The sequence below is a fragment of the Lepidochelys kempii genome, chromosome 11 (genome assembly GCF_965140265.1).
Source record: "Lepidochelys kempii isolate rLepKem1 chromosome 11, rLepKem1.hap2, whole genome shotgun sequence".
In the NCBI taxonomy this organism is placed as follows: Eukaryota; Metazoa; Chordata; order Testudines; family Cheloniidae; genus Lepidochelys; species Lepidochelys kempii.
In genome coordinates, this window is record NC_133266.1 from 28,501,527 (window position 1) to 28,526,569 (window position 25,043).

The 25,043-nt window shown below is 40.9% G+C and overlaps 1 protein-coding gene across 12 annotated transcripts in view; it reads left to right on the forward strand.

Annotated features, from left to right (window-relative positions):
- FMNL2 (formin like 2) overlaps positions 1-25,043 on the forward strand; it is a 259,314-nt gene that overhangs the window by 227,899 nt on the left and 6,372 nt on the right. For 6 of the 12 annotated variants that reach the window (XM_073305475.1, XM_073305474.1, XM_073305478.1 and 3 more), the window contains 15 exons: positions 98-247; positions 3,619-3,720; positions 5,830-6,136; positions 6,645-6,818; positions 8,966-8,986; positions 13,046-13,170; positions 13,822-14,024; positions 16,009-16,243; positions 17,509-17,577; positions 17,747-17,827; positions 18,712-18,841; positions 20,700-20,863; positions 21,567-21,668; positions 22,187-22,285; positions 23,585-23,708. In XM_073305475.1, coding sequence (XP_073161576.1) covers positions 98-247; positions 3,619-3,720; positions 5,830-6,136; positions 6,645-6,818; positions 8,966-8,986; positions 13,046-13,170; positions 13,822-14,024; positions 16,009-16,243; positions 17,509-17,577; positions 17,747-17,827; positions 18,712-18,841; positions 20,700-20,863; positions 21,567-21,668; positions 22,187-22,285; positions 23,585-23,708 — 2,086 coding nt within the window. The remainder of the gene's footprint in view (positions 1-97; positions 248-3,618; positions 3,721-5,829; positions 6,137-6,644; positions 6,819-8,965; positions 8,987-13,045; positions 13,171-13,821; positions 14,025-16,008; positions 16,244-17,508; positions 17,578-17,746; positions 17,828-18,711; positions 18,842-20,699; positions 20,864-21,566; positions 21,669-22,186; positions 22,286-23,584; positions 23,709-25,043) is intronic. The other 6 variants (XM_073305481.1, XM_073305484.1, XM_073305477.1 and 3 more) reach the window with 1 other exon arrangement.

Sequence of the window (25,043 nt, forward strand, 5' to 3'; positions counted from 1 at the left end):
TGATTGCAACGTATTTGCATCCGTTCAGTATTTGTGGCCTTGTCATTGCATGCTGCTGAATGCATTTCATAATGCTTCTTTTACTTTGGACTTTCAGAAGCTGAAACACACAGAGAGTGACAAACTGCAGGTGCAGATTCAAGCTTACTTGGACAATGTTTTTGATGTGGGAGCTTTGCTTGAAGATGCCGAAACCAAGAACGCAGCCTTGGAAAGAGTTGAAGAACTGGAAGAAAATATTTCTCATGTTAGTGCAAAGTTGAAATGACCTTTGACTTAGTTAAGACTATGCTGTTAATGCTTTATATTGGTGAGCTTGCTGCAAGCACAGGCTTAGACAGAGGTAGAGCCTCTGGGGGTCAGGATCCTCAGCATAAGAGGAGTCATTTGGGCTGTTTTCCTGTTGAGGGATTAAGCAGGTTTTTGGCATCTGGATCTTAACAAATCTTGAAAAATGTCTGGAAAGAACATCTCAGGGATGGTTTCTTGTGCAGCCGATTATGGAGATCCAGGTGCTGCTAAGTGTGGTATGTCTTCAGTTGGGAAAACGACACTTTATGTTTCCTTCATTTTTGAGAGATGACAGGTCTCCCCTACTGTAGGTCTTGTGGGGAGGCCTCCAACGTTGAGTCAGTGGGGACTTAGCAGAGGCTGCTGCTTCTCTTCATACTTAGAACTGACTCTGGATTCAATTTAGAATCATTCATGTTAACAATGAAATGGCATCAAGTAGTGGTGGCTACTCCTCAACAATAACCATGTGTTTTTACTGTTGCATAAGAAACTTGTAATGAAAAACAAGACACACAAGAATGTATTTTAGCCCTCATATTCTCCACTGATTAGCTAATTGGTGGCTTTGCTCCTAGGCCATTTACAGACTCAGTGAGAAAAGGGTTCCTCCTATACTTGTGTAATTGATTATCTTGTTTTACTTGACCATAACCACGAATGGGGAAGAGTGCCATTCAGATACCACAGTGATTGTTGTGGTACAAGAGACTAAATAGAATAGAATTGCACTGATTAGTAGTTTGGGTCTAATATGTGTTATGTCTGTCTGTCTCGCTAGGTATTTATATGGTCTCATCTTTGTAGCATCTGAACACCTCACAAATATTAGTGAATTTACGCTCCTAACTGTGAGCTAGGAAAGTATTATCCCCATTTTATATGTGGCAAATTGAGACAAAGGGAGATTAAGTGATTTGCCCAATGCTACACAGTGAGTCTGGATTAGAACTAGAAACTGAACCCAAATTGTCAGAGTTAACCATAGAATCTTCTTTCCTTCCCATTATGTGCACACAGGTCACTGTGCATCTTGAAAAGTCCACCACTTAAGCACTGATCATATGTATACAACTGGTACATGTTGACTGGTAAAATTCTTACCAGAAGTCACTGATTGCAGCAAGGAAGTTTTAGGTTAGACATTCGGAAAAACTTTCTAACTGTCAGGGGAGTTAAGCACTGGAACAAATTACCTAGGGAGACAGCAGAATCACTGTCATTGGAGGTTTTGAAGAACTGGTTAGATGAACATCTGTCAGGGATGGTCTAGGTAATTCTTAGTCTTACCTCAGTGCAGGGGACTGGACTAGATGACCTTTCAAGTTCCTTTCAGTTCTACATTTCTATGATTCCCAGCTTGAGTAGACAGACTCATGCTAGCTCTCATCAAGCTAGTGTGCCAAAAACTGAAGGCAGTCACGTTCAGAGGCAAGCAGCAGCCCAGGCGAGCCACCCCATGGGTATGTCCTCAGGCAAGATAGCTCTTGCTGCCGCTTGCTGCTGCCTGTGCCACACGACTATTTTTTAGCATGCCAGCTCATTGAAAGCTAGCTCAAGTATGGGAATCAGGCTGAGACTCCCACCCCCAGCTCCAAATGTAGACATAACCAGAGAATCCTACTCATCAGGCTCACCTGGTTCCTATCTGGGGGACCCGTACCGGTTCTGCTTCACATGCATATGGTTCCTGTAGTCCTTGGTGGGAACCTCACCATTGATTAAGCATGTATGATCCTAGCTTTGTGGGTTGGAGCGTATGGATTCCAGTAGTTCCAGAATTCTTAGTTTCAGGGTAGTTACAGATGGAATCACTTGACAGCCTGGGTCTGCATAGAGTTATGGACAGAAAAACTAATTTACATATAAATTGCAGATTCCTTAGCAATATGGTACAAATAAATAGAGCAGATAAACATTCCATGCCATAAAAGTACAGTTAGAGTTTTGTGCGACTTCCAACACATTCACTAAGTATGTGTAAAGCAGAAGCAGACTGAGAAAGCAGGCATTTGGGATTATTTTAAATCTCTGAGCAGTAGGACTGTGTCTGATGCCGAAAGGAGATGGATAGAGAACAGATATGCACTTGGACTTCATAAAACAAACTGCTAGAGCCTCAAGAGGTAAAGGCTCAGGTGTGTTCGACTTGGCTCAGTAATGAGGACTGAAGTGTAGCATTACTCTGAGATGCACTGCTTGCTTTTAGTTTTTCCATGTCAGACATTTTTGGTATCAATTATTTTAGTCTTGAAAATATGACTTGCCTGTTTTAAAAATAAGTGTTTTCCTGACTTGAAAAATAACCCCCAAAGTCGTAACTTCAATCCAAATTTTGAACATTGGCTTGACATAGAACAAGTACATTCTTTCTCAAGAGCAATTAGAACTGACTATAATATTCTCTCCCTTAAAGTGCTATTTTGCTCTGAAAAATGCCTTGGAAAAAATGGTGCATTCTTATTTAATAGATCTGCTAACTATGAGTGTTTAGAGACATAATTGCTTACTTCAGTTACTAAAACAAGTTTTTTTCTGCCTTTTATTTCTATTTGCCCAACAAAATCTATTTGGCTATGCGAGTGAAGTCTTAAAATTCTCAAGTTCATGCTTTAACAGAATTGTTAATTATGTTCGTTCCAATTGCCGAATCTTTACCTCAAAGTTTGCAGAGATGCAGAAGTCAATTGCACATTACCACTTACAACACACCCCAGTTCAGTCAGAATTACAGTTTGGCTCTCAGATCCCATGTTAAGTTTGTAGGATCGGCAATTTACAAGAACAACACATTTTTATTTGTGAAATGAGCAAATCTGATCTGACAGTCATTGAAAGACAATAAACCTGGATCCTAGGGATGCAGATTCTACTTTGCAAAGTGAATGCAAAAATGGCATTGTGTGGTTCCCTGATTTTTGTGTCTCGGTGATTTCCAGATTAAATTTGCCCAGTTTATAAGTAAAGTGATAACTTCCTGACCGTTTTTTCAAAGTGGCCCAGCAGTCTTGCTTTCTTTGTAGGGTATCCTCTTCTTGAGCAGACTTGGTAAACTACAGTCTTACTGGGTTGGCTGCTGACCAGATTTAGCAGATGATGTTCAGATTTAACAGGACCATCAACAATACAGTTCATGCCCCATGGACCAAATAATGAAGTCCTTACTCAGTCAAAATTTCCATTGATTTCAGTAGGAGCTTTACTGAATAAGAACTTCAAGATTTGGCCCAGTGTCACTAGCTTACCAGGTACCACTTTTCCAGTTAGCGCTACTAATAGTGTTGATTGAGAAATCTCTTACCATCAATATCTTTTTTTCAATTGCAGTTATCGGAAAAACTGCAAGACACAGAGAATGAAGCTATGGCAAAGATTGTGGAACTGGAAAAGCAGCTTATGCAGAGAAACAAAGAACTGGATGTTGTTCGAGTAAGTGCGATGATGACATTCCAGACAGATGTCACATTCAGGAGAAAGAGCTCCATTTCATTTTGTATTTAGTATGGTATTCATTGTGTGAAATGGGAGTATGACAGTGAATCGTGATGCTTACACCTGGTTCAGACTTTATGGATTGAACTTTTCTAATGGCCTCTAACTTTGCACCCATAATCAATGGCAGGCGGATTTACTTGTGGGTACAAACAACAGAGGTTCGATATTTAACTCTCTGATTGCCTGGCCAAATCAGACATGTAGATGTCTAAACGTTATCATTCATATCTGCATTTAATTCTACCTATAGTTTTGCACACAGTTGATTGTGGGTGAAAATTACAGGCTGAATTAAAGCCTTCAAAAAGTTTGGGTGCATAGCATCAGTGGAGTTTCAGCAGGTGCCTTGCTTGTGTGTAGAGTCCAAACTCACTCCCTTCCTGGGGTATGGCTTCATTAGTATGGACATTAATCATATAAAATATAATTTAATAAAATATAAACTTCAACCCAAAACTTCTCCACAGGCTGGCTGCTTCTAGGCTTACTTCCTCCTGACTGCTCAGCTCACACACTAGATTCTCTCTCTCTCTCTTGCAAGAAATTAGCATCTCCCTTTTATCTGGGCAGGATAACAAGCTATCTATTTCAATGACTCAGCAGAGCCCATTAGCCTTTGCACAGCAAGATCGAGACTAGCTAACAAGCTGGGGTGTTTCAGGCAAACACTGTCAGCATATTCAGGCAACAAGACTTTCTTTCTCCATAGTATGTATCTAACCAAAGCTACATTATCTTAGGTTCCTTGCTGCACTTTATATCCATAGGTCTCATAGAGAGAATTATATTTATATAGGGAATGGAGCTACACCAATTTACACTAGCTGCGGATGTGACATATAATCTCCACAGCAGGTTGTGCGGGTGTTGCTAAAGAAATGGCAATAGGCAAGTTACATCACTATTAAATATTTTATCTCTCTTATATGTTTGTCTCATTTTGTAGATTGTTATGAAGTCTTTGGTCTCTGTTTTTTTTCCTGTCTGAAGTACATTAGATCGTAAGGAAACAGTTATATCATTGGTGTAGAGCAGGGTTTCTCAGACTTCATTGCACTGTGACCCCCTTCTGACAACAAAAATTACTACATGACCCCGGGAAGAGGGACTGAAGCCCAAGCCCCACCACCCCAGGCTGGGGAGCCAAAGTCCAAGCCCTGCCATCCTGGGGGGCGCCAAAGCTTGAGGGCTTCAGCCCTGGGTGGTGGGGCTCAGATTTTGGCTTCAGCCCCGAGCCCTAGCAAGTCTAATGCCAGCCCTGGCAACCTCATTTAAACGGGGTCACGACCCTTTCTGGGATCCCAATCCACAGTTTAAGAACCGCTGGTGTAGGGAACTATACCCGTATCAGGCAGGCAGCTAGAAGGACAGAATCAGGGCTTCAGAGCCCCTTAAAGGCTTTTGGCCATGCTATTGTGCGCAGCTACCTACACACTGATATGGGCCATTGGTCCCATATGTCCTGGACACTCGGGGATACAATCCCTGCCCCGGAATGTGAGCCTCAAGCATTCATCAGTTGCACAGGTCCCCAGTGGCCTTCCGAGAACACAGCCACCACTCCTAGGCAAGGCAAAGGGGAGAGACCAGGAGCAGGCTCAGCTCAGTTCCTTCTTTTACCAAGTGTCCAACATGTGCTCATAGGCAGGCCAGGCAGCTAGCAAGTGGACATGGAGCAAGCAAGGGAAGGCCACAGTTCGGCTGACATATGATCATCATACCATGCTATTTATTTAGGATTAACATAATCCTAGTAGTCTACATGGGATATATTTTAGCACTGATGTCCACAAATTCTATCTTAGTTCTCAGAGTTGAGATTCTTTATACAACTCATTCGTGTACACATTCTTAGTGCTAACATGGGGGGAAACGCAAAATGAACCCTCTTTTGGGCAAACGAAGAGGGATTGCTCTCATCAAAATGCTTTATCACTGAGCAGCAAGGGGCAATCCAGTGCCATGCTGTCATTCTATTTCTGGCTCAGCTCTATGCAGTCGTTTGAATGCAAGTAAATTCTTTACTTTTGGACAATTCTGCAGGAGATTTACAAAGATGCCAATACCCAGGTTCACACATTGAGAAAAATGGTCAAAGAAAAAGAAGAAGCCATCCAGCGGCAGTCAACCCTGGAGAAAAAGATCCATGAACTGGAAAAGCAAGGGACCATTAAAATTCAGAAGAAAGGTGATGGTGACATCTCTATTCTTCCTGTGGCTGTGGCCTCTGGGACACTGCCATCAGGGTCAGAAGCTACAGTTGGCGCATTTGTGGGACCAGTGACTGGGGCTACGTCTTCAGTACCGTTGCCGCCACCTCCACCCCCATTACCACCAACATCTGAGACAGGTGAGAAGTTTTACGACTCAAGGGGCAGGTGTGAGGTTGGAAGTTTATGGTGCAGCTCACTTTGCTTGATCTCCCTCACACTGGTTTCATGCTGGTTTAAGCACCATTGAGGGTGAAACTTAGGCTCCATGTCACACAACAGACATAGTCACGACAGTGAATATTCATGGATCCAACTTGACAAACCCAAGGAGTATTTGAACTCAGATGCAGAAAACAAAGTCTGCTATGATTAGAGCAGATGGTTTTGTTTCATTCTTTTTAATGAGATGCACACACTGGTATGTAGAGTGACTAGGGGCCAGATCATCGGCTGCTTTACATCAGCATCGGTCTGTTGAAGTCAGTGAAGCTACCAGCTTCAGTTTACACCCGCTGAGAAATCTAGCCCAGAGACATAATCTTTTGTGGCTTTTAATTCTCTCAGAGGTAATTCTTTGGTGGGTATTTGTTGTGTTCTGATTAATGCTTTCAGAGGCAAACATGTCTTTCCCCCTTCCTTTTGTAGTGCAAAACGGTCCTGTGACAGCACCTATGCCACCTCCGCCTCCGCCTCCACCTCTTCCTGGTCCAGCTGCAGAGACAGCCCCAGCTCCTCCACTGCCCCCCCCACCACCACCGTCAGCACCCCCTCTGCCAGGAACAGCCTCTCCCACGGTGGTTTTCAACTCAGGGTTAGCAGGTAAAGCGGTGAAACTGACATGCGTGCCCCACCAGTGCTTTCTTCAAACTAATTACAAAAAAATCTAGCCATGCGGTTTGGAAGGAGCTCCATCAGAAAGTAACTTTTTTTTAAAATTAATAAATTAAAAAAAAATCAAATTGAGAGCATCCCCCGATGATGATAAAGCACAGAGAGAGACACCCCCTTACTGATCCCCGACATTCTACCCACCACTTGGAATAGCCGGAGTTTATAAAATTGCTAGTGTATTTTATGAAGGATTCCCCACTGCTGGTCCCTTCTCATATTATAATTAAAGCAGGTCAAAACGTTGTTTTCTTTTACAGAAAATGGCTTTTTTCAATAACACAAATTTTTCCAAAAATGTTTGTTTTTGTCAGAATCTTGCAGATTTTCTTCAGAATTCAATCATGTGTGGTTTAAAACCAAAAAACGAAATAAGATATATAATAATGGTTGCCAAAACCCAAAAATGTTTCAGGTTTGTTTTTTCAGTGAAAACCTGAACATTTTTGAAGAAAGTTGAACAAAAACGAAAACTTCTTTGGTTTAGTCGCAATTTTTTCTGGGAAAAGAAAGTCCTTGACCAAATCTAATTATATTATTTTTATGCCCTATTTGACTTATACTGAGTACCTCACCCAGCAAGTGAGTACTACTTGGTATCACCCCCAAGAGATCATGAGAGCACACTATAATTGCAGAAAGAGAAAAGCTGAGGAGTTCTGATTAATATATTTTTAAAACCGATTAAGTATTCCCACCCTTTGATCTTTTGTTTCCTTTGAAGGAGGAAAACTCTGAGAAGCAGAGTCACCATGGAACTAGTTTAAAAAAATAACACGCGTATAGCTGAGATTACTGATTAGGCTTTCCCTGGCAGGCTTATAAAAATAGTACTCCGATTTCAAAGCATGTGTGCTACTGTAATATTTCTTTGACCCCATATCTTCTTAGGCTAATAATATGCAAGGGGCTACAGTATGTGGTTTCCTTTCACCTTTCTCTTCCTGAAATTTGTCCCATATTCACACTCAGTCCTGTGTTGATAGGAAGAGTGAGCTGAGCAGAAGAGGGATTCTGATTTGGGGTTTATAATAGAATGGCTTTATAATGTCTGCTTGCCTGCCTGGCTGACCTTCTCTCTGTCCTTTTCCTTTTTTAATCTACAACTGTTGGCTTGATTTTGTCATTAGTCATAGACCGCCCTGTAAAGCTGGTGCTCAGTCAGCCTGCTCCATTTCTGTGTATTGTCTTTCTACAATTAATATTGTTTCCTTTGAGTCAAGTGTGATTTGGAGGAATATTATATGCCTCATGCTGCAGTGTGGCCCATTAAAATCCACTCAGTTCCCTGAGCAAAGCTCATTAATGAGAAGAAAAGGGTCCTCTGCAATGCTCAGGAATCTCATCACAGGGTTTACTTGATTTCTGGTGCCAGGTTTAAATCCTGTAGCGAGTGCTGAGAGTGTTGAACTACAGAAAATTACAGAGCTAGTTGGTGGATAGAAAATGACTGAGATAGGATTTACATATGGCATTTACGTGTGAGTAAGTATATTGCACACCAGTGTGATGGAGGTAGACTCCCTAAGTCTGTGAACTGGTTGGTTCTAGGAAGGAAAATAACCTGAACTCGATTTTGAAAGCTGCCTGAAATGGATACTGATGCCACCCTCACATATTTATTAATTCACAGCCAGCTGGAATTTAGTTAGCTTAGTCTGTGTTGCCAAGTACATGTCTCTGTGCATTGTATATGAGTGGGCCATGAGGTTTTCATTGTGAAGAAAAACTCAGTTGATTTGTACCTCTTATTTAAAAAGATAATTGTAGGATCCTGCCGCAGAGTTCTCCTATACTGTAGCTTACTATAATGTTCCTGACGTATTTTTGGGCCAGTGTAGTATAGAGGACTATTCTCTAGTATTTGTTCTTAAGGAAATCCACTGAGCCAAGGAAGATGAAAGTGTCAAATCTTGATAAAATGCCTACATAGAAAGGAACATTTCTCCCACTGCTTATTCGTACAATGTCATGTGATCACCTTATCATGATGTACTGGGAATTTGTGAATTGACGAATTATACTATTCTAACCATCACTAATTTTTTTTCTCTTTGTTCTTTCTGCTTCCGGGTAAGATGGGCCAATCAAGCTTTTCTGTAGGTTCTTGCCAACTATTTTAAGTATTTACACCCATTTCCTTTCTGTCCCTTTTGTGCTGTGACCTCCTCCTCCTCCTATTTGTGATTTTAATTTCAGGCTTGCTTAATTTTTACATTGTTTCTAGAGTGTGGAGCTGCTTGTTAATTACCTGAAAATGTCAACCAGGTGTGCAAACAACATAGGGAAAAGAGGGTTTATTTTAATGCCTTTGGACGTTGAAGTATGCACCTTCAGCAGGGCTGGCTCTAGGTTTTTTGCCACCCCAAGTGCAAAAAAAAAAAAAAAAAAAAAAAAAAAAGCCAGAGTGCCGCCCCTTGAAAAGTGCCTCCCCAAGCATGTGCTTGGTTTGCTGGTGCCTAGAGCCGGCCCTGCCCGTCCCATAACTTTGTGCATGCTGTTGAACAGAATTATTGCTCAGTAGCAAGGTACTGATTTAGCAAAGCACTTAAGCAGATGCCTAAGCCCCATCAACTTCATTTGGGTCCCACTCACTGACTTCAGTGGTATTAAGCCCATGTGTAATGGGGTTTCCACTCACTGTTAGTGCTTCTCCTCTTGTCTAGATCCGGGAAAGAAGCTCTATCAGAGTCAAGTGCACCTTTCTGCCCTGTCTGTGATAGTCTGCCAAGTCACCATATAGTCCACTTCTTCCAGGGTTATGAAGTCCAACAGGACCACTGTCCAAATGCCTTTTCTGGATGTTGTTCTGCTCCAGCTCAGGACTCTGTTCCACTATAGCAGTGACTGTAGGGGAACCTGGGCCCACCCCCTACACCAGGCTCCAGTCCAAGGACCCTATAACCAGCAATCCAGGTCTGCTCTGTCCCTATCCCTGTTGCTGTTTCCCTGGGCTCCTTCTTACCCAGCCTCTCTCTTGCCATTTGTCTGTTTCTGTGATTATCACTGGAGGCCACTCTACTCCCCATTGCTACTTCATCCCCTCCTAGCCTCTTGCTAGACTCCTTACTTCAGGGCAGAATCTCAAGACTTATTCTCCCCGTGGACTTCCTCCATGTCCCTGATGACTTCCCTCATCCCAGGGAGTGACTGCAGCCTCCTTCTGCTTTCAGCCTCTTAGCTTTATAGTGCTGTTCCAGCCTTCCCCAACTGGGCTTCACTGTTAGTTAACCCTGGCCCTCCCTCTCCCAGGTGAAGCCAGGGAACCTAATTGACCTCTCAGGCCTTTGTTAACCCCATTAGGGCTGGTGTGGGGTGCACACCCCATCACACTGTGCTTAAGTGTTTTGCTGAATAGGATTGGAGTAAATCCCCTGCTTAAGTGCTATGCTGAATCAGGGCTCTCAGCCTGTAAAGCCTCTCTTGGGGTCTATTCCCCACTCAAGATCCTGTAACTGTTGAAGTCAGTGGCGGAACTATCATTGACTTCAATGTGTGTGGGATCAAGTCTCCAGATTGCATGCATAATTGCTGTTTAATTGATGGCATTACTCATATACCTCAAGGAAAGAGTAGGGTGTTACCTTACACATTTAAACCTGGTTCTGTAACAAAGGCAGGGAATACTTTTGTTCCATTTAGTATAGCTTCTCTTAGAGCTGGGCAAGTAATTCACAGTGAATCATTTATTCATAAATGTAGTTTCTTTTTCTGTGTCGGTTTCTGATTTTGTCACTATTCCAGGTATTTATTATTCTAAATTCTTCATCAAGTAATTCTTGCAATTGTGTTGTAAGCAGTTCATTGCATTTGCTGGTCAAACTTGATTGACTAGTGTTTGATTTGTGTTCCTCCATCCTGACTGGATGACTATAACTCTGGCAATCACGTTTCCATGTGAATACTCAAATTTACAAATTCAAATTTTATTTTGTGAATGCTCTCTGTTGTCCACTTAAAATTCAGTGTTTCTACAACTATTCCTGCCAGTAAGCTCGTTCCTTAGAATGTCCATGGAAAGTGAACACAAAAAGGACAACAGACACAGAAGAAGTGAATTCTTCTAAAAATTTGAATCAGAGAAAATGAGAGACACGAATGAGAGAAAAATGTTTGTATCATTTGCCCAGCTCTAAAGCACAAGAGGAGAGTGAAGTCTGAAAAAGATGGTCTCTGTCCTGGAAAACAGTACATGGAAGAGTACTGATGAGAGACAAACTGATTCCCTTTTTTCTTTCATGCTCAAATGTTATAGCTCAGAGTGTAACCTGACCATGTGGGTGGGACTGGGAAGAAATCTGCTGCTCATACAGCATTGCACAATTGTCTAGCTATGCTATCGAGTGTGTCGGGGGATATAGAGGGAAACTAGTATATCTGTCTTGGAAGAAGAGATGTGTTCAAAACAGAACTCCGTATGTGAACAACCCTGAACTTTGGGACAGTTTACATCTGGATCAGAATTTTACAGTTTGAAACTACCTGTATTTGGAAGTATTATATATAGGACACTGCTGGAGATGGTCTGGACTTCTGTCGCTCTATTACCTCAATTTGTTTCAATGGACCAGATGACAGTTTTACAGGTTAAATGGCTTTTTCCAACACTGGGGGAATAAAAAGCAGGGTTTCTCTCTTTCTGAGTGTAGCCTGAAAAGAATTTAATTGTTCACTCCACATTTGAAAATAACTTAACCACATTAATGAACAAACTATAATGATCATCACAAACTCTTAGTGATTGGCTGGGCCTCTAAATCTCAGAAACAATGAAAAGCAAGTTACCAAAGTAACCAATCTACTTGAGATCATTTAGAAATACTGGGGTTTCACTGGTTTTTTTTTTTTGGCAATTTGACCTCTCTCTTATATGGCTTAATTAACCAAATTATCTGTACCATGGGATGTTTGAGGTTAGAAGGACCTGCAGTGAGTCACTGACTCCATACCTCTATATCGTCTTTTATTAATGTTTAGAATTACTATCCTTAGATGCCTGTCTAATCTTAGATATCTCCAGTGATGGAAGCGCCAGAGCCCTCCTTGGTAGCTTGTTCCACTGCCTAATTATTCTCAGGGTTATAAAGTTTTTCCTAGCAATTAACCTACATTTTCCCTGCCCCAACTTTAGCCTATTACTTCTTCTTCTGTGCTCGTTCACCAATGAGGATTAATTGGTCCCATCTTCTATAGCATCCCTTCAAAGTTACTTTAAAAGATTTATTGGTGCTGCACAATCAGAGAAGGCAAAAGCATTTGTTACCCCAAGATATAATTGTGCTAAAATTGGAGACTGGCTTTTATGTGCTTTAAAATACAGACAAACTCAGGCTTGTGTGAAACAGTAGAATCCCTTCCCAACAGGCTATGGAAGCCTCTGTTCCCTTGTAACAAAATCTTTGTAAAAGGGCTTCTCTTTCCCTTGTCACACACTACTGATTGAATCCTCTGCTAGACAGAGGACTCACTTTTAGCTGAATCCTCAGCTACAATCCCCTCTCTCGGTTTAATCAAAAGGATGTACGTCTTCAGCTAGCACCTCTAGCTGTTGCTAAAAGCCTTAGTCATAGTGCCGCTGCCTTGATGTCAGCTTGAACAACTTTATCTACAGCACTGATTATTAAAAGTAAGGTAGTAAGGACTGAACAACATCACACACCAGCAGCCCAGGACTGCAAGGTACTGAGCATGCACAATCCGCATTAACATCAACGGGACTTGAGGGTGTTCAGCACCTCCCATGACCTGATGTTACATCCAGAAATGGGATGTCCTCTGGGAGAACAGAACTCAAGTCACATACCATTTTATCCATTTCCTACACTGGTTAAAAATTATTTTGGTTTCTAAACCAGGCCAGAACAATATTAAGAACACACTATATTAGCGTAACACATTTGCTTTTGTGAAATTTTCTTAATCTCCAGCTTCCACTAAAGGTATGTGAATGCCGGGTATAAAACAGCTGAATAAAATCTCTCTCTGCTGTTTGTCCGTCACGGCAGCATAATCTTTTCAGGCTTTTAAAAGTGTTTATTTAGCCCCACTGGTTCTTCCTCCAGTGCTGAAGTGCCATCTGCAAAAACCTGTGTCTGGTTGCTCCAGATGTTTCTCAATTCTTCCAGCATTTGTAATTTCATTCTCTTTGGTGTCTTTAGCTGTGAAAATCAAGAAGCCAATCAAGACAAAGTTCCGCATGCCTGTCTTTAACTGGGTAGCTCTCAAACCCAATCAAATTAATGGGACAGTCTTCAATGAAATTGATGATGAAAGGATCCTGGAGGTATGAATGCTGCATATTGTGTTTTGCTTCTCAGTACTATGTGCAGTGTAAGTGAATGTACAGCTTTGCAAAGACAGATCATCGTAGGAATTATTTCTGAAAGTTATTGTTTGTGTTGTTAAATAGGAATAGTTTCAGCTGCTTGAGATCCCCAGTAAAAGGGCATGAAATGGCTTTCAGTTTACCCCAGCCGAGAATCTGGGCCAAACTGACTATAAAAGTGTCCGTCTTTGATTGAAACAAATGAATCAAGATGGTCGATAGCATTTTCCCAATATAAACATGCTGATGCCATTTATGGGATGCAGGATCCAGTAGGTTGCTGAGTGCTGTTGAAGGAGAGTTGCAGCATCAGTGTAGTAGGGTTGAGCACTCAGCTTTTGGATAGTATACACGAGGCTATAGATGGTAGAAGGATGAGTAAAAAGCTGAAAAATCTTTTGACCTTAATTTCACAAAATCACATGCTATAACACTATTATAATGTTTCTGCAGACTATTGTCGGCAAGGGTGGATGTGCGTATATCAACATAGTGTGGCATATACCTACATACTCAGTCTGAAAGTCTTCCTGTGGAATTCTGAGAAAACTCTGGACAAGTGCAATTTAAAAAAAATATTTTTGTGGGGGGGATTTCTTTCCTTTTTAGGATTTAAATGTGGATGAATTTGAAGAAATATTCAAGACAAAAGCTCAAGGTCCAGCCATTGATCTTACTTCAAGCAAACAAAAGATAACTCAAAAAGGGTCAAACAAAGTCACATTATTGGAAGCAAACAGGGCCAAAAATCTTGCCATCACTTTAAGAAAAGCTGGAAAGACTGCAGATGAGATATGCAAAGCTATTCAGGTGTAAGTGCAAAACTTGTCGATGGAGCAATCATATTTAAGATTTACTCTGCTTTTTGGTAATCGGCATACATAGAAAATCTGGTTTTGAATTGGCAGATAATACAAAGGTTTTTGCAGCTGCAAAACATTCAAGAATAAGGATCCCCCACAAGTCATTGATTGCATTCCCCCTAGATGTGTTAACCTGCAATTTTATGATATCACTCTGTAGGACAGTGCAAATTATCTTAGAATTTTTAAAAAAAAACTAATTAATAGTTCTTAAAAGAATGCCATCAACGTAATTCACATATGACTCCTATTATGCTGCATTTCCTATAATAACTGAAAATTAAAAGCAAGCCTGAGACAAGTATGGTAAATATTAAGAATAGGTGAAAAGTTTAGTTTTTGCTATAATGTCTGGATTTAATCCACATGCATTGAATACAGTTTTAATGGTATTGTTTATGTAATGATTAGACACAATGCCAAATGCAAAAATGATACAAGTGTGTACTACCAATCTTAATGAAGGAATGTAGTTTCATGTCCTGCTTCATAAGATTCATCATGCACTTTAAGGGTACGTCTACACAGCAATTAAACACCCGCAGCTGGTCCAGGTCTTGGGCTACAGGACTGTAAAACTGCTGTATAGATGTTCAGGCTTGGGCTGGAGCCTGAACTTTGGGACTCTGAAAGGTGGGGAGAGTCCCAGAGCCCAGGCTCCAGCCCGAGCCCAGACATCTAGCCCCACAGCCAGAGCCCCACAAGCCTGAGTCAGCTGACCCAGGCCAGGCGCAGCTGTGCCCCGGGTCTTTATTCCAGTGTAGATGTACCCTAAGATACATTCCAGTTCACTTTCTTTAGTCTTTGGAACATATTGGAGATGATTACTTGCCTGTCAAAGCCAACATTTTGTTAGGCTAGAGTACTCATTTATTACTTCACTTTTCCCAAGTTAGACTCGAAAGTGTTAGCGTTTGCAGCCATGATGAGCATCTAATGTTTCTCTGTATGAGAACACCTCAGACATAGGTTTGGATGTTCAGACAAACATTGATTCATTCTTCTAATCTGGCCAAATACTAACATACTCTCAATCTGATGCTGCAGATCTAACTTTGTAGGTTACAAGATCCTTGTCCTTTTACACAAAATTAGTATCTTCTCTTCCCTGCTTTCATACTCCAGTATCTTATAGTTGGGGATCACCAGGGCTTCCCCCATTCTGCAGCCAGTAGGTCAGTTCCTTGCTTTGTCCGGCACTGCTGTGTTCTGCTTGGTCAGCCATTTCCTTATTCACACAAGCCTTGGTCTTGAAAGTCTTTGTGTGCTGCACAGCAGAGTGGCAAGGTGTTTGCTTTCCATGGATGTGAGAGTGGAGGCTTAGAAGTGAGCAACAATAAGATTGTGAGTCCTCTGCACCCACTGGTTTACTTGTAAATGCTCAAAATAAACATAAGGTCTAGCCATGGCTGAAAAATGGCCATATCTGAGGTAATGTGAAATTAAGTGTGGTCCTCATCATGTTAAAGATGTTACCACACGTCCCCCTTTAAGACTTACTGAGTAACGTGGCAACCAGGCAGCAACATTCACATTAATACAGCTTCAGTTACCAAGCTTATTGCTTTGAACATGTGCTTATACATTTAGCACTCTGCATATGCATTACACAGGATCGAGCCCTCCCAGCCCCGCACACCCAGAACAATAAAAATGGAGGCCCAAGGCTTCACTGTAAGCAATGCATGACCTAGTCAGCATCAGAGGCCACCAGTGTGTCAGGGATGGCAGGAAACTCCTCAGGTTTATTTTTATTGTCCCAGGCTTGTGTATGGCACAGGCCTCCAGGAGTCATGTGCTCTGCCCATTTGAATAGGGATCTTGGGGAAGGCAGGTTGCTGCCGTTTGGTTGGCTTTGCCAAAGCAGACAGGCCTGTCATATTTGGTGAGTCCTTTTTATAACACCAAGCTTTCTGTATTTGTTATGATATAGATTTGACCTGAAGACGTTGCCAGTAGATTTTGTCGAATGTTTGATGCGATTCTTGCCCACTGAGAACGAAGTGAAAGTGTTACGGCTCTATGAGAGGGAGAGGAAACCTCTTGAGAACCTGACTGATGAAGATCGGTTCATGATGCAATTCAGTAAGATTGAGAGGCTGATGCAGAAGATGACCATCATGGCCTTCATAGGCAACTTTGCAGAAAGCATCCAAATGCTGACACCGGTAAGTGAGCCACAAGCGATAGAGCAAAATAAATTAGCGTTGAATGAATTCTAAGGTGTGCAGCCGTTAGGGCTTCCCAAGTGGAACTCAGGTTGTCATTCCAACACTCTGCATCACTTTTTAAGATACTTAGAAGAAACCTTCTTTCTATTTTACTTCACCATCTAGGTATAGCCGATCAGCAAATTTTCCTTGGAAAATATTTTCAAAGAGAAAAGAGGAAAAAAATCTCAATCAAAATGTTCACCAAAAAAAACTGTTTCATGTTTTTCAGTCAGTTCTCTATCTATCTTAGGGTTAGGAATTTGACTCTAATGACCACAGTTTAGTTTACGCCTTGCCTCATGGGCTCTAAACACTACATCCACAATGATTTTCAGGAGTCTAGCTCTGTGAAGCCAGGTACCTTGGAGTTGTGTGGTGTCATAAACCCTTTGCAGATCCAGCAGAGATATGTTAAAGATAGATGGAAGATATGAATATCATGATGAATCATTGAAGTTCTTGAGAGGAAAGGAAAAAGAAATAAAACCAAATCAAACCGAACAATTTTCTAGCTATGATTATAATTTAATATTGTTATTGCAGTGGTGCCCAGTGTCCTTGGATAGGGCCAGGACCCCCCAGAATTGGTAACATCAATGCTTTTTACGTAACCCAGTAGAAATGATTTATAGCATTTCCATTCATAGTACAGAAGAGAGTGACTATAGTATTTAATAGGTTACATTTCTAATTTTTAAAGATTGTCATCTAAGATATGCCTGCAAAATTTGTGCATTTGTGTCTGCAAACTCCACATCTCTGTATGCAAATACAGGCTCAGATTTTACAGACACAGTTTAGATGACAGTCTGTGTCCCAAAATGTTCATAATGCTTCTTTTTATTTTACACTTTTAAGAATTTAAAAGTGGTTTTAATATAGAAATCATATTGTTTGACTCATTAGCTGAAACTGACGATGAGTTAATGATGTCGTGCTATCTATACTGGTATTTTCCTAAGGCCTGTTCCACATAATTTGATACATCTTTCATTGTCATAAAGAGCATGGCACTGTAGAACCACGCTTGCATTTTATTTTATTCTACATTAAGCCTGCAATGCATGTGAACAACTTGAAATCCATACACAGAGGGAAAGGAGAATATTCATGTCAAGATCCCCATCGTGCAGATCCAAGAGTAGAATTTGAGTGCTGACTTTTGCCTTGCATTTAACGTTTTATATGTGTTAACTACACCTCTTCTTATTTGCTTTTAGCAACTCCATGCAGTAATAGCAGCATCTGTCTCAATAAAGTCATCCCAAAAGCTCAAGAAAATACTGGAGGTAAATACAATTTTATTTACATACACATGTACTTTAAATGAGATAATCAATGCTGTTCCTCCCCGCATACCGGAATATATCTACCTACTTATGTTAGAAACTCACCATTCAAAGATATCGAGTGGCATGCATATGTATTGACTATTACCCCTTTCTCTCACTCTGGCAGATAATCTTGGCGCTTGGTAACTATATGAACAGCAGTAAAAGAGGAGCAGTTTATGGATTTAAACTACAAAGTTTAGATCTGGTGAGTAGAAGAATGACAACTTGGCTGGAAGCTAGCTTTGGTGGGGAGGGTGCCTGCTACTCAGTTCTTCACCTCCACCCAGTTCATAAAAATACATGTTAATGACAGCCTTGCAATGGACCATGCATGTCATTCAGTTGAGAGACAAGGTGGGGGAGCGAATATCTTTTATTGGACCAACTTCTGTTGGTGAGAGAGACAATTCATTAATTAATTGGAGGACCTGTGCTTAGATGGTTTCTGGCTTGGTGGAAGAAGGGTGGTGATGGGATAGATGGGTGAAATAAAAATAGAAGGGGTTCAGGGGCTGTAGTGAAGGTTTAAATGTCTTCAGTCATATGTGACATGAGATTGGCTGCTAATCCATCACAACTCCAGCTCAGAGTTTGGGACAATTATCAGTCACTGCCGAAGACAACAGACAGTATAGCAGATCAGGTTGGCTGTGCATTAGCAGAGCTGTATGGGGAAAGCTCTCACAGCATCAGCCTACACTCTGCCTGGCTTTAGCTAGTACTACCCCTCGCCCATCTGTCAAGAGAACTAATGTTTGGCAAGTCCCACCCAGCTTTTAAAACAACAGTGGAAAGACAGATCAGAGTGAACAGGTGGGAAATAGGCAATGAGTAGATGCATAGTGGATGCCAACTGCATTTTAAAATATGACTACATTGAATAGTAAGAACAATTTGATTTGGGAACCTACTTACTCCCATGTTAGTCTCAAAAGACATGCCTCTAATTTGTAGACCAAACTTTCTCAGCATTCCTTAATTATTTTTGTGTTTCCCCATCTAATAAAGTATCAGTTCAGTCAACAGATAATTTATAGCCTGGCCTTTACCACACCTCAATCCAACAGTTTCCTTGCCTTTTGCTTGTAGCTGTTAGACACAAAGTCAACGGACAGAAAACAAACGCTGTTGCACTATATATCCAACGTTGTGAAAGAGAAGTATCACCAAGTATCCCTCTTTTACAATGAGCTTCATTACGTGGAGAAAGCTGCTGCAGGTACTGTGACCAGTGTTGCCCTTGTTAGTATGTGAACCAGGTTCTGATGTATTTTATCCTCCTATCCCCATGAGCTGTTCAAGAGAAAGATCGGAAGTTTAATTTGTAGGGCAGTTAGGACTGTGATGAAGCCCCTTTTTGGGGGATGACATCAAATGTAGGGTGCCAGATAAAGGTTGGATAAATATGAATGTGGAGGATACATTCATGTCACAGAACTATTATATTTGACGTTTTTATACTTTTATTCTTATTTCTATTGTGATAACACCTAGAGGTGCCCGGTCATGGACCAAGACCCCATTGTGCTAGGCATGAACAAAAAAATAGGCCTTACCCCAAAGAGCTTACAACCCTTAATACTTTAAAATGGGTCATCGAAGAAACAGCAGCCACTCCCTTAGGGAAGCACCAATTGTTTGGATTAGAATTTGCACTGTTAAAACAATACAAAGTTAAAAGACTACAGATCAACATTAGTATTACAAGCACAATGTGCTCGTTAGCTTTCCACAATGACGTCTAATGTCTGAGTCCTTGAGGTCTGCCATAATAGGAGAATACCAAGGAATCAGTCAATGGAGCTAGCTATCAAGGACTCAGTAATGCCATTGGATGTCAGCTGTAAAGGATTTGATCTGAATATACCTGCAGATGTATGAAAGCAAAGGATAAGCATGGGACCAGCACAAGATCTGTACACAAGGCTCTTTGATGATAACTTTTAAAGCAACCACTGTGTAAATTACACTTTTTCAGGTCATGGCTCTAAGACTATCTGTGCATTCAAGATACTTTTGATATAGATGTCACACTTAATTGTAAAATATTTCTGTGGTCTTTTGTTGTGGGCAATAGTTCACGTGCATCCTCTTCTTTCATTTGAATAGGGATTATGGAAGCGGCATCCCCACTCTGCATCACAAATAGAGTGGGCGACTAATGTCATATTTCTGCAAATATTTATATTTCCCCCATGCTTGTATACCTTTTCTCTTCATTTTGGCCATGCTTGTGTACCTTTTCTCTTCTCTTTCTATGAACATGCAAATGACCAAGATTTACTGGTCCACATGGTCACAGAAAGTGAGTTTCAGACCTGTGAGAGTGAGTAGTCACAGACACCAAACTTCGCACTCTTCCCAGAAGTGCTGGTGTGAAATCCAGCCAGCAAACAGATGCAATGTAACCTCTCAGTGTGAATACCGAATACTTGCAGAGAATTTTTCAAGATCAGTATAGAGTTTAAGAAAATGTGAATAACAAATACATTTCAGGACACTGATTGTGAGCTGCTTGTGGATATTACATAAGTAAAAAAAGAGCCTATATTTGTTGAAGAAGCTATTCAGCATCAGTTACACAACTGTAATCTCAAATGAGCAGTTTAAATTGCTGTCCAGCAGGATTCTGATATTTAAACTACAACTCGTTAGCCTTCAGTAGATTTTAGGAATACATTTTAAACACAGGGAAGAGAAAACTAAGTGCTGTGTTCTGTGCATTAGTGGGTGCTCTGTATATGCTGTGTGCTTGTATGGATGAAACTGACCCGCATACAAGAGTGTCTGAACAGTCAGTTATTTTCGGTGCTACCATTTGGAAATGCACCAAAGCATTTATGAATTTTTATCCCAAGCTAAGACAAGTCAAAATCCTGATGAGCAATTTCTAATTATACGGGGCAATCTGTGGCTTAATATTTACCAAGTTACCAACTCTGAGATCCTGTGTTATAGCCTGGATTTATGAAACACTTCTCATTAAGGAGTTAAGAATGTTTGAATTTAAGCCTATAGTAGAGTGTTTGTGTCACTCTCGCTACAAAAACACTTCAGCATTTTTGTTTATTTCTTAGTGTCCCTTGAAAATGTCCTGTTGGATGTCAAGGAGCTCCAGCGAGGCCTGGACCTGACAAAGCGAGAATACACCATGCACGACCACAATACAATGTTGAAGGAATTCATTCATAACAATGAAGGAAAACTAAAGAAACTGCAGGATGATGCAAAAATAGCCCAGGTATACTTTTTAATCCCAGTCCCTGCCAAGGTGACGTAGAGACCAAGCAAGAAGAATCTGGAAACCCAGGAATTCCTGACTGTTCAAGAGGATATAACCTTCAGCAAACTGTAGCATGGCTGAGGAGATTCAGGGTTACTTGAGTTCCTCTCCAGTCTTTACCAGTGCTCACTGAAGTGATGACATAATATTGAGGTTATTACCTACTTTCCTCTCTATAGTCATCATCTAGCCAAGCTATGCATATTTGCTTATATTAATATTTCCCTGAAGTCCATCCTCCTAGCCTCCTAATCAATCTTGTCACTCTTCTCTAAACACTTCGGTAATGTTATGCCATTTCTCCTCTGACAAACTTTTCCAACCACCCTGAAAGAAACTTTCAGAAGTGCAGCTTCCTTTTTCCAGGCACATTTGACTCTCTGAAATTCTCTGCCTACAAATGAATTACAGCTGCAAAGCTGAGCACTTCTGCCCAATTTACTATGTGTGCGCACACATCACGTCATGCGAGGTGCAAAGATCTCTCACATTTATACCCACAGTTCATTTTGTGGATACACAAATGCAGACGCAAATCTTGCAGGTACAGATTTCACACCCAAAAAGGGAGGCTGAGAATACATCCCTTTACGACATTCTGTAAATGGGCAATAGCTCGTTTTTAAGATGCGAAGCTGAGTGAAAAATGTGCTTCTTACAGGATGCCTTTGATGATGCTGTGAAATATTTTGGGGAGAATCCCAAGACAACTCCCCCATCCGTCTTCTTCCCAGTCTTTGTCCGATTTGTGAAAGCCTACAAGGTAAGCAGACATACATTTTGCTTCTTACTACACTTCTGAATATGGCAAGTCTGCTAAATGTGGCCCATAGCTTTCTCCAGTGCAGCTCAAGCTCCGTTCAATTGAAAGGTTTAACCTCCTGAGCCTACAGATCCCAGAATGACCTGTAAAAGAGCACTGCACAGCAGTGTTGTGGGACATAAAGTCAACCAGCAAAGGGTAGGGCAAGTAACTGTCTCAGGATTTTACAGAAACCAGGATAAACCACCATTTCAATAGGATTGACCAGCCCCAGGCTCGCTGGTCAGTCTTTGTATGGGAATCTAGCTCCACTGCCTTAACATTAGTGTGAATCATGCAGCTGAGTATCTATGCAGTGCCCTGAAAGTGCCCCCTCCAGTCTTCAGTGGCAGCAGTTATAGTCACAAACTTGTTTTTGCAGTAAGAGCTGATTCTCTTGTTTAAAAAAAATCTCAGACTCCCTTCATTTGTCGCTGTTTGCAGCTCTAATATGGTTTCTTGGTCTTTATGCTAAACAGCAAGCAGAAGAGGAGAATGAGTTGAGAAAGAAGCAAGAACAGGCACTAATGGAAAAACTTCTGGAGCAAGAAGCATTGATGGAGCAACAGGACCAAAAGGTATGAAACAGAGCACTTTGGGACAATATTACTGGAATATTTTGTCTCTAAGGTAAGGAACAATCCTTTCTGCCCTCTAGAGATGTTTGAGAGGACATACAAATAAAACCTCTGCTGAGGGTTAGAGCAGGCCTTTTGGTGCCTTTTCATAATTCTCAGCTCAAGATAAGAATTTCATAATTCTAACACTCTTTATGATGTGAATTTTGGTTTTACAATAAGGGTTTAAAAATAGGCAGGTGGCTTTTATCTTTACCAGCCAATCTTATAAGAGGAAAAATTCCTACAGAAGAGCATAATTCTGAATTTTCCCAGCGTGCACATCTCGGCAGGCCCGTCGTGAAAAATTTGGGGCTCTGGCACACCATGTTCAATGGGTCCCTACCCTCACCCATCACACTTTATTTACACAGATGTTACGGACGTTTTAGGAACACCCCTCCAAGCTCACGGCCCTGATACAACTGTTCCCCTTTTCCCGTCTTCTCATCAGCCCTTCATTTCAGTAATAGGCTCTGAGAAATTAGGTTGGAATAAAGCATCTATGCCATGCCCCTACCAACCGCAGCTTTGTGCCTTAGCTTTATAAGGCATTTTCCTAGGGCGTTGTCTATATTCTGTACACAGAACTTCTGTTAACTCTTGTATTTATAAACTAACATGTAATATGCCTTCAGAGAAACTATCCCTACAATAGCCTGGTGGTAGGCCCCACCCAAGGGATGCCCTGTCAGAGAAATTACCCCTATAATATAGTCACAGACTCAGCCTAAGGATGCCATTTTATAGGAACCTTTTTCCCAGCATGCCTTTCTGGGGCTGGCCTTTTAAATTTTATCAAATGGAAACAGCTACACCCCTAAAGTGGCCATTTTGTAACTAGATGCTACTGCTTCCATGTCTTTCTCTTCCAGCTCTCCACTCCCCTTATCTCCAGTCATGTTTTCCCTTTCTGATGCTGGAGGAAATGGCACAGTCTGTCAATCCTCTAATGCTTTACAGGGTTAAATAAATGGTAGAAGAGGTGGAGAGTGAAATTAAGTAAGGGGAATGGACAGATTTGGCTGCTAGAAAAAAGAACTCGCCATTTTGACTTCCTTTGTGGGTTTAGACAAATCACCTAACCTCTCTGCCTTGGTTTCCTTATCTATAAAATTGGAATGAGACCCAAGTATTAATATTTGAAATTTAATAAGATGGTATTTGGCATCTTGCACATTTGAGAAAAGGAAAGGAGGACTGCAGCAATGCCCTATTGCAGGCTACTCCTTACTGATCTTTACTCCCATTTCCTTTCAGTCTCCTTCTCATAAAACAAAAAGACAGCAGCAAGAGCTAATTGCAGAGCTACGCCGACGACAAGTCAAGGATAACAGACATGTGTACGAGGGGAAAGATGGTGCAATTGAAGACATTATAACAGGTAAAGGAGCTTTGTTCACAAGCCTCAGTGGCTGGTTCACCGACATCATCAAATTGTGGCTGTATATAAATCTCACCTGAACTATTGTAGAGCTTTACAAACGTCTTAACAGGTATGGTTCAAATATAGTTTAGAAAGCTCTTTCCAGTGCTGTGACTGAAATATACAAATCCTTGCCACTGGTGTGTAACAAACCAGACCCCATAACTAGCTTTAATGTGCCCACTTTCTGCACATTTTCCATATACATAGGTATCTGTCAGATACCCTTTGTTTATTTCACAAGTTTTTCTTTCAGCATGTTGTCATGACAAACTTAGTCCCTATGCTCAGCAATAGAAAATTCAGTACCCTGGCAGACAGTACTGCAATCTCTGCATGCCATACAAACCTTTCCTTGCAAATGTTTCCACAAACAGAATGACTGATGGTTAACGTTATTTAAGAGCTTGCAGTTCATTAAAAAGTACTAACAGTAATTACCTCATGTTAATACACAGCTCAGGACAAATCATTTGGTCATACCTGAATGATTTATAGCCCTGAATTGTCATGGTTTTACTGATTTCCAATTAGGGTAGATTAATACTTTGCACTTGCCACAAATTAAAATTGAATACAATCGTGGCTGGGTGTAATTTATAATAATAGCCAGAGGTGATCAGGACACTGAGCAAAAGATTCCTGTTATAGCAAAGTTGCTTTTTAAAATCTGTTTTTGTTTAGGGTCCTTTTAATTTACATAGATGTTCTGGTAGTTTATTTTTATTTTGATGCATATTCTGCATCCCTGGATGGGAAGGGGCAAAATCTTAACATGTTGATGATTTTAGTGGTCATCCATTTCGCTTGCACCAATGCTTAAGAAAAAAAATCTTTGGGCCAGATTTCCTTGACCATATTTTACATTACTATCTTTTTCACAAGGTTTTCCCAAGAGAGAGAGAAGCAATTTTGCCACTTAGGGCGTAAAAGGAAGCTAAAGGCATATCTGTCCTGGTTGAATGCTGGGTTGGAACTTCTTCACTACAGCTTTCAAGATAGTGCACACCAATATTAAGTAGTAGGCCTTTATTGAAAGGACACAGTCAGTGTAAAATCTAGTCATTTTCAATAATGAGTTAAAAGCTGTCTCACATTCTACACCTCTCCAAGGTCCCACTGCCAGTGGTTGTAATTTTACAAATCACATTTTCCCATTCAAAAATAGAGTTTTAAACCTACTCAGGGAGAAACTGACCATGTGAGAGGCTATGAAGATAACCATATGCAAAGGGATATCAAAGTGCTTATAGCAAAAGTGGATAAACAATTATCAGACATGAGTTATTTTTA